Source organism: Leptonychotes weddellii, chromosome 15 (genome assembly GCF_054177405.1).
Source record: "Leptonychotes weddellii isolate Sample4059 chromosome 15, ASM5417740v2, whole genome shotgun sequence".
In the NCBI taxonomy this organism is placed as follows: domain Eukaryota; kingdom Metazoa; phylum Chordata; class Mammalia; order Carnivora; family Phocidae; genus Leptonychotes; species Leptonychotes weddellii.
Window position 1 is genome coordinate 1,214,248 of NC_138383.1, and position 9,598 is coordinate 1,223,845.

A 9,598-nucleotide genomic window follows, 5' to 3' on the forward strand; every position below is an offset into this window, starting at 1 on the left:
GCTGGAGCTCGGGGGAGGGTGCTGTGTTCAGGGCTGCTTGGAGCACCTGGGGCCGCCCTCACCCCTGTTTGCAGCACAATTTATCAAGGGTTTTGTTTTTGTTCATTAGATCACAACCACTTTCCCCAAGGATCCAGTTTATACTTTTTCTATTTCGCAAAATCCATTTCCTATTGAAAACCGGGATGTATTGGGTGAGACACAGGTAAGCTCTTTGTCTTTAGAAACATAATTTAAAGTAACTACTGCTTGTTTATCTAGTGTCAGTGTTGTTTCTCCAGAAAGTACCAAGCTTTCAAACTCTCCTGATTGATTCTTGTGACGAAGCCCAGCTAGGACTTTTTCTGAGACACTGTTGATCACCGAGACATCCTCTGTGGGGCCGGGGCTGATGTAACCACAGAGGCAACTCCCCGTAAGGCCACAGGCTTGTGGATCTGCCAGAAGAGCCGTTCTCAGTTGACTTCTTTTCTTCCCCAAACGTATTTGTCACTTGTGTCCTCTCCCAACAACTTTTTTATTATTTGTTTGTTAACAAGCATCATCTCCTTGTGGAGATGTCACTTCACCGCTCTGGCTTCCAGCCCTGTCACCCTGTGCGTTTCTCACACACTGTCTGGGCCGTGTGGGCCTCTTGTGGCCTGGCCGCCCGGGCTTTCCAGCACGCGGTGCGGGTCCCACACAGCACTTCCTGTGCGGCGGTCCCTGCTCTCCGCTGCACACCTGCCTCGTGCTGCCACACGGACGGCCTGGGACACACATTTGTTCTTAGGTTCTAATTGCTAACAGGTGTTGCAGAAAAGAATATAAGGAGATTCTCTTGGGAAGTGTGGTGCTTTATTTGCAAAACCTCCCTGATGCTTTGCTCTCCTCATGGTGCATCTGTGCAGGGACTCGGGGTGCTTGAAGAGGTGCAGAGCCACTTCCTGGTGGCACTCTTGAACCTCCTGTGTTTAGTTTTTTGTTTTGTTTTTTTAAAGACTTTATTCATTTATTTGAGAGAGAGAGCATGAGAGAGAGAAAGCACGAGAAAGGGAGGGTCAGAGAGAGAAGCAGACTTCTCTGCTGAACGGGGAGCCCGATGCGGGACTTGATCCTCGGACTCCAGGATCATGACCTGAGCTGAAGGCAGATGCTTAACCCACTGAGCCACCCAGGCGCCCCCTCTTGTGTTTAGTTTTGCTGACAGTGGGAGTGTTGCATCATCCCCCCAACACACACACACACACACACACACACACACATACTCCTCGCTGTCCAGCTGTCCGAGGTCAACAGTCCAGTGCAGACAGGTCTTCTAGCCCCAAAGTGAGCCCTTCCCACAACCCACTCTCCACCTGGAGGGGTGGGGGGCATTTTCTGTCTTTTTGAATGTGTCTTCCAGCTGGGTCGGCTTTATACACATGCTCTCTTACACACGTCAATGAGTCACACGTACTGAGAGCACCGTCCTGGGAGGATAGAGCCGTAGCTTACTTATATGGTAGCTGCGTGTCCCTCTGGCCTGGGTCCCCATCAGTGATTATAGATCAAGATGGGGAGAGGTGTGTGTCCGCACTCCGCATTCAGCCGTGTCCAGGAGGGGACAGATGGCTCTGGGCTGGGCACTGGGGCTGTCCTGGGACGCGCCTGCTCACTCGCTTCCTCCTGCCTCGCCACTGTAGGACTTCCACAGTTTGGCCACCTATCTATCCCAGAATACCTCATCCGTGTTCCTGGATACCATCTCGGATTTCCACCTCCTGCTGTTTCTGGTCACCAATGAGGTCATGCCTCTGCAGGTACGGGCCTGAGTGTGCCCGCTGAGCACCTGGCTTTGGGGGTCCCCAGCTGGGGTTTGGCTGTAGTCAGAGCATGGCTGGGAAGCTGGGTCAAAGTCCCTCTTACGTTCTGTGGGCAGTGGCTTTTCGCAGGAGGCTTACTGGTAGAAAGATGGAGTTTTCACATTAGCATCTGCCCTGAAACAGCTTCCTTACGGGTCTGCCCCCCACAACGGAGGACAGTTTCACTCGTTATAATTCTGTATTGAGCTCTGTGTCCTCTAGCATGGAGCATTAGAGAGCCAGCAATTTACAGAATTCCTGTCCTAACAGTGTCAGAATCACGGCCTCTGCTCCTTACTGCTCTCTCCCCTCCTCCTGAATCAACTGTGGTTTTATGGCCTTGGCCCAGAAGGTTGGCTCGCGTCCAGGCCCTGAGTGCACAGCTGCATGGTTGGCATTTTTAAGACGCACTGTTGGGAAGAAGAGGGCAGGTGTCATGGGCGGCGGCTGCTCTCTGAGCAATGTGGGGCCGTGGGGCCAGCCAGGGGGCCCTTACTTTGTGCCCTTTTTTCCTGCCTGAGACCCAAGGACACACCAGACAGAGGGGAACGAGTTTTCTCTGAGCCTCTGACTTGACACGTTCCCTGAAGGTGACAAAATAGGCCCTTCTGTCCCCACTGCTCTCCTGCGTCAGGCGGCCTGTGGCTGTTCTTGTATCCTGCTGGGTTTAGCTGGTGTCTGTGTTTCGTCCCCAAACTACCCACTTCTGACATTGGACATCAGGCACCCTGAGACTTTCCTCTGGCTTTGCTTGCCTTGGTAAGCCTAGAGGGTGGCCCCTCAGCCCCAGGTGCAGCCGCTGCCCGTCCAGTTGGACAGGCGGCAAAAGTCTGGGCTCTTCACACCAGGGCCTCCTCACCAGTAGACGTGTACTGTTTGGCAGTCGCCTGTTAGAAAACCTGTTCTGGGGAGCCCCTGAGAGCCCCCGAAGCCTTATTAGTTCCCCACTATATAAACTCTTTTAATTCTCTGCACTTTGACCCTGGAGGCCTAGGATCTAGAGACATGGTTGAGAAGATAGAGAGCCTGCAGGGAGAGCATGAGGGTGGAGGATGGACCCCATGACCCTGGGCACCTGTCCGTGCATCCAGGCCCTCAGGATAAGGGACGTGAGCTTTAGTATCTTGCTGGTTGAGCACACTCCTCATGACAGAGAGCAGCATAGTAGGGCTATTTGGGAAGAACTTAAACTTAGCTCTAAAATTTAGCACTTGATTTTATAGAGCTAAGTGTGTGGCATTTTGTGTTTCATAGTGACAGCCTGTGAGATTTTTTTTAATCGCCCCTGAAGCGTGTCTTGATGTTGGGGAAGGAGACACTAACGACAGTGTGTCCACCATCGTGAAGCACGTGGGAGCCTTCATTTTTGGGTTCTTGCAGGACAGCATCAGCTTGTTGCTGGAGGCCGTGAGGACAAGAAACGAGGAGCTTGCCCAGACGTGGAAGAAGTCTGAGCAGTGGGCCACCATCGAGCAACTGTGCAGTAAGTGTCCTCCCCCTCCTCAGTCCCAGGCGTCACGCCCTCCCACTGCCACTGCCAGAGCCCAGGGAACCGGACACATACGCCGCACAGCTCCTTAGGTCCTAGAAGCCTGACGCCAGGTGCATTCTGATGGGTGTAGTGGGCAGTCAGACAAGGACAGGACTTTTTCATTGCTGCGCTGTGCCTGCTCTCGAGGCCACACAGACCTTTGGAACACAGCTCTGTGCTGGCATGGATAGAGAGGATACGCGGATCAGCCTCTTAGGAGCAACTTGAAAGTCACTGTTTTAGATAAACAGAAACCTTACATTCACCACAGTGCTGAAAGGTCAGAAATCTTTGGTCTCCTCAGGCTTTTCTTTTTTCCCTTCTTTCTACCAGTCTCAGAGCTTTCTTGAAGGATAAAGAGGAAAAACCTTACAGGATAGATTGTCCAGGAGCCTGAGTGACCTCGCTGCCCCAGGGGGAGCCTCTGTCTTCAGTCCGGGGCAGGAGCTCCCGGTGCAGGCGCCCCATCAGCCGGGGGCTCCAGGTGGTGGCAGGCTGCTGGAGCGGTCCCTTTCCCTGTGGCTTTGAGAAATACTGGAATGCCCTCTTCAGACAACTTTGAAAATACATATCAGAAATGTTTATCCCGTTTTCTCTACGTAGTAGGTTAGATACTAGAGCCAAAAGTAGCCAGGAAAAGCCTCAGTGGAACCTAAGCTGCGAGGGAGCCTCGTGGACACTTGTTCTCTCTGGACCCCAGGACCTGGGGGTCCGTGCTCTGAGGCGCCTCGGTGTCGGTTGTGCTGTGCTTTGGGTCTCGTCTTCCCTTCTGCAGTTCTGACCGGCAGACCGGTCGTGGGGCTGTCCAGTCATTCTAAGGCAGAGGACAGTTGTTGCCATCAGATTCCCTAAAGTGAAGGCCCGCAGCCTCGTGCCCTCGGGTGGACAGTGGTGTGGTGCCTGGGCGGTGGGGTGGGGGGGGCACTGTGCTCTACCCCCGAAACGAAGAGAGCGTCCCGTGTGGACTACACCTGGATTGAAAAGAACCTGGGTGACTTAGAGGTCTGGCGAGAGAAGGGCACCGGGGAGCAGGGACGTGGACTCTACACCCAGTGAGAGCCTGTCACACCTCCGTCCCGGGGCTCCAGCAGCCCTGGAAGCCTCGCACACACTGCTGACGTGTGCAGGCCGCCGGGCGGGCAGCCTTGGGGAGACTTCACTCACGCTCCGACCCAGGTGGCCCACTCCTGGGGTTTTCCCCGAGACACGAAACACAGGTCCACACAGAGCTGTGTGTGAGAGTATGCGCCGCAGCCCTGCTGATCATGGCCCAGGACAGTCAGCGACCCACATGGGTAGCCAGAGGTGGTGCTCTCGCTGAGAAGCCTCGCTCCGCCCAGCAAGCCGGGAGGGTGGCGGTGGGGTTGAGCTGGCCGAGGTTGACAGCTTGCAGTTCTGCGGAGAGCAGCTCTGTGCGGTGGGGTTCTCTGAGGTCCTAGAGCCCCGTCTGTCCGCACAGCAAGGTAGAGCCCTCGGGGAGGGGGGCGTGGCAGAGACCTTGAGCAGCGACAAACAGCTTCTCTTCCCACCCTGCAGGCACCGTCGGAGTGCAGCTTCCGGGCCTCCACGAGTACGGAGCCGTCGGGGGCTCCACGCACGCAGCCGCGGCCGCCATGTGGGCCTGTCAGCACTGCACCTTCATGAACCAGCCGGGCACCGGCCACTGCGAGATGTGTAGCCTCCCTAGGACCTAGGGCTCCCGGCCCCTGCTGGCAGGACTGGGCCCACCCCAGCCCTTTCTGAAGCCGGGATCATTGTAACCATTGCCCCGTGGTGGGCAGCCCTGAAGGGCGGGGCAGGGTGGCTGCCCTCGGGTCTCTGACCCACAAAGCTTCTCAGCACCGGCATCCCTGGAGGGGGAGCTGGGCTGGTGCTCTGCGGGCTGACACCAGCCTTCTAGCGGAGCGGCACGATGGCCCGCCTGGACGCCCCGTACCAGCCTCCGAGGTGGTGGAAGGACCTGGGCACCTCGGAACCATCACCTGGGGCTGGGAGGGGTGGGGAGGGCTTACTGCCGCCATCCAGCTTTCTCTTCCCTTTCTTTTGGATGCTTTTTGTTTTTGCCCCTCCTGTGGTTCCCGTGGGGAGTGTTTGGTGACCTCTGTGCACTGTTGCTCTGGGCTGACCCTGCCTGTGAGGGCCACTTCTTCCCCTGCCGGCGGCCGTTGTCTTGTGGAAACATGAGTGGGCCCAGGGCTGCTGGTCTCCCTTCTGCCCGACCTGCAGGTTAATTTGCTGCCCGCCCTCCTCCTTGCGCTCACCTGACATCCAGGTGGGGTTTTTAAAGTCTGCGTTGGTTGTAATAACAGTTATCAGTAATTTCTGCCCAGAAGACTTTTATTTATTTCTTTTTAAGATAAAAACTACATAAAAGGGGAGTGAGAGACTAGTTCCCACTTCTTCCTTCCCATAGTGAGTCCCTGGGCGTGGGGGCAGGGTGGACGCAAGGTGGGTGAGGGTGGACGGGGACCCACAGTCAGTTCTTCTTGGAAGTAAACCTCAGTGCCTGAGACTTTCCTGCCAAGCCACACAGCAGCCGCAGCTGCAGACTTGGTGGTCCACGCATCGGCGCCTCCAGATGGGCCAGGCCTGCCTGGGGTGAGCTGGGTCGCCCGGGACCCGAAGCTCTAGCCCCTTTTGCCCTGTGCACCATTCTCCCATTGCCCCGCCCAGCCTCGGGCCTCCTGCACGGTGAAGAGCCACTGCAACAGGCCCGAGTGAGAGAGTAGGGGCTTGGTCTGTTGTGGGGTGACTGGACTGCTGTGGGGGTCCCAGGACAGAGGTCATGATCAGGCCTTGCACATGTGCTCTGGGGTCCCCAGGGAGTTGTGGGCGGCACCCTGATGCCTCTTTGCCTTAATGAGGGCCATGTCTCTGAGCTGCATGGCACCCATGGGAGGGGCTGACCCAGACGTGGACTGTGCTGGCGACTTCAGGTCTCTGCCCTGGGGGTGGGGGGAGGCTTGTGTGACCCTACCTTAACCCATGGCACTGTGGACAGAGAACTCTGTTCTCTGCATGTTGGCTTCTCGCGGCAGGGCTGTGCCTGGCACCTGCAGGTCCACCTGGTGTCTCGTCTCCTCTGGGGGCCAGGGGCCGATGAGGTTGGGTCTGGCTTCAGCAGAGCCATCGGTTGTTGGGAGAGGGGGGTGGGCAGGAGAGGCGCGGAGCGCAGACTCCCGCCAGGGGGTGGCGGCTGTCCCAGCTCAAGCTCAGCTCCCAGCCGCCTGCTGAGGGGCTCTCCATGACGGGCCCCGTGTCGTGTGGTCCCTGCGATCCAGTGTGAGGCTGCAGAGGGGCCCGGTGGCCCTGGGCCCTGAGCTCCCCCTCTGTGTTCCCCAGGCCCCCCCAACCCCCCATTCTCCTTGTGTCGCCTTCACCCACCAAGCTGGCTCCCGTCTCTCTTCAGCCAACATTCTCCTCACTCTGAAGTTCTGGCAGATGCAGAATTCATTTCCTTTCATCTTTTAGCTAAAGGAAGAGCGTTTTGATTTCTCTGCTTCTGGTTTTGAGTCACTCTTTGTTCAGTAAACGCACTTTATTTTATTGTCCAAATAAATAGACCCCGAGCTCAGCGTGAGGGTGTGGGGGCACCCTGCCAGAGGCCTTGGCCATGGGCAGCTCAGCCACCTCCTCCTGCCCAAGGGAGGGAGGGGTCCCCCAGCCCCACCTGCATCCTGCTCGCCCTCGTGTGGACGCACCCTCTGGCCACTGGGCGCGGGGTGACTGCTCAGCTGTCCAGGTGCACACAGCCGGCGGCCTTGGCCTCTGACAGTCTGCTCCTGGTGCTGCCGCTCCAGCAGGTGCGTCAGCTGGGTTTGCATTAGCGTTACCTGGACTCGGGTCCCGCCGTGAAGCCAATAAAAGTCCTGAAGCGACCGCTGAGCTCCCAGTTGTTGTTCCTGGGCCCTGAGGCCTTCCCTGCGCCGAGTGTGTGTCTGCAGGCCGCCTCCCGAGTCACTTTGTGTTGTGGGACTTCACTTTTCTCCACATGTCACTGTCCTCGCTGATGGACCCCAGCGTGTCATCGGGCTGGGAGGAGAGCGTGGCCTCTCCTGGGTGCTTTCCTGCCTGTCAGCCATGTGGCTGCTTCTGGGCCTGGTGGGGGTTGGGGGAGGCAGGTGCTTGCAGCCGACAGCAGGTGAGGGATGCAGTCCGGAAGCCCCGACTGTACTGGTGCCTGGAGGTGTGAGGCCTGGAGGGGACATGGTGCCTGTCCTGAATTACTCTTGGTGTTCGGGTACCACCCTGTCCTTTGGCCTCGGGACGCATTGGCTCCCTGGACAAGTACATAGACAACAGCACCTGCCGATGTAAGGGGCCCTGGGTGCCTCTAGTCCTACCCCCGGGCCTGGCTTTTCTCAGCAGGGGTGTGGTGCATGCTACCAACCATAGTCCCCAAGTTGGGGTGACTGTCATATCCGGCCCTTGGTGCATCTCAGACAGCTGGACTTGCTGGACTTCCCACCTCGGGAAACCACGTGAAGGGGGTGTGCTGCCTGTGAGGAGTGCCCAGCGTAGCCCGCAGCTGCCCTGCACACACGTGGCTTCTCCCCAGGCTGGTGGTGTCATTTGACCTTGGGAAGATTACACTGCCCGCAGATTTGGCATAAAGAGCACTGACTGGAGTGCACACCTTGCACACCCACGTGGGCGGCTGCCTTACTCCGCATCACCCCACTGCTGTCCGAGCTGACCTTCAGCCCTTTGTGGGTGTCTGTCAACCAGGGGTCAGCACTCAGGGCCCCTGTCTTTGTTTAGATACTGTTGATCATAAATCCTTACATCACAGCAAAGGGAGTAGGGATCCAACCTAACAGTGTCTGCAGGGGCATCCTGGCCAGCCAAGGGCTAAACCCGGGTGGAGGGGGGATGGGGGGTAGGGGAGAGGCCTGCCTGGCTCAACCCACCCCCTTCCAGATCCACTTCCCCAGGTGCTCATTTTCTGCAGGACAGTCCTCCAGGGGGGGCAGTTCACAGGGAATGGGAGTCAAGACTGGCCCAGAAGACTTGTGCCCTCTCCTAGGAGAGGAGCCTGCCCTCACTTCCCAATTAGGAAGGCCTAGTGGGAGTCAGTCTTCCTCATCCCGGACGATGTTTCCAGCCCAGACTTCACCTGGGAGCAAAAGGGGCAAACGATGGACTGCAGATGCCAAGTTCACATGGAGTTCAACCCAGACACGGGCTGCCCACTGTCCTGGGGGCTGAGTGCCCACCTCAACCTCTACAAGAGGGGTCTGAACTTGTCCCGGCTCTGAGTCCTGACACACAGACGTGCCAGCCTCCGTGAGGTCGGTCAGCTTCACGTCCAAGCCCAGGGGACGTTTGGCAGCGTGCTGTGCTTGGTCACACGCCCCCACAGATGCCTCTTTCGCTCATGAGTGTCTGGCCTTGGAGATTCTCCCGTGGCCTTAAAGGAATGAGATGTACTTGACCTCTCCATCCACAGACACCCTTCAGGGATGCTCTGGGTCTCCTGACTCATCCAGAAGAGAGCTCTTGGCCCCTCTCTGGTCAGCACCTCTCTCCAAAGCCCTGTGGAATATGAGGGGGAGCCGCCAGGGTGGTGGGAGGAGAGGTGTCTCGCTTCGCCCTCACCCCAGACTGATTGCTGGTGACCCATCGTCCAAACCAACACACCCACGAACAGCTTGTGGCCAGGTGTGGAGGGAGGGGCACCTCAAACCCTGGGGGTGCGGCGGGCATCGCGCAGCTCAGCTGCTCAGAGGGCGGTGACCCATCCCCCGTGAAATCCAACCGCTCCCCGAAACCCCACAAAATCGCTTTAGGAGTGGGCCGCCTGCCCCGAGGAGGTGGCGTTCGGCTGGCCCCGGCTCCCCGGCTCCGGCCCGAGGGAGCCCGCGTCCTGGCAGGGTCCCGGAGTCGGCCCGGCTCCAGGGCGCACGAGGGAGGCGCGACGCGACTTCGGGCCCAACCACCGGGGCCCCGAGGCCCCGCACGTGCGTGCGAGGGGCTGCAGGCCGCGAGGTTCCCCCCAACCCCGGGCGGCGCCTGGGGCCGCGCGGAGGGCGGACCGGGTCCGCGAGCGCAGGCTCTGGGTGTCCCGCGTTTGGCCTCAAACACGTTGGCTCTCTGGCAAACCGCCGTGTCCACCTGCCTGCTCGCAGTGGCGCGGCCCCCCCGCTCGCCCGCCAGCCGGGGCTCCGACCGGGACCCCACCCCCGACGCCGCGGAGCCCGCGAGCCGACCCGGCCCCGCCCCCGCCCGGGCAGCTTTACGGCGG

At 58.7% G+C, this 9,598-nt stretch overlaps 1 protein-coding gene across 2 annotated transcripts in view; it reads left to right on the forward strand.

The window, feature by feature from the left end:
• NPLOC4 (NPL4 homolog, ubiquitin recognition factor) overlaps positions 1-7,233 on the forward strand; it is a 55,768-nt gene extending 48,535 nt beyond the window's left edge. Inside the window, exons 14-17 of one of the 2 annotated variants that reach the window (XM_081804249.1) lie at positions 110-205; positions 1,665-1,781; positions 3,204-3,306; positions 4,891-7,233. In XM_081804249.1, the coding sequence (XP_081660375.1) occupies positions 110-205; positions 1,665-1,781; positions 3,204-3,306; positions 4,891-5,048 (474 nt within the window). In that variant the 3' untranslated portion in view covers positions 5,049-7,233. The other variant, XM_081804250.1, reaches the window with a different exon arrangement.
• Positions 7,234-9,598: the final 2,365 nt, after the last annotated feature.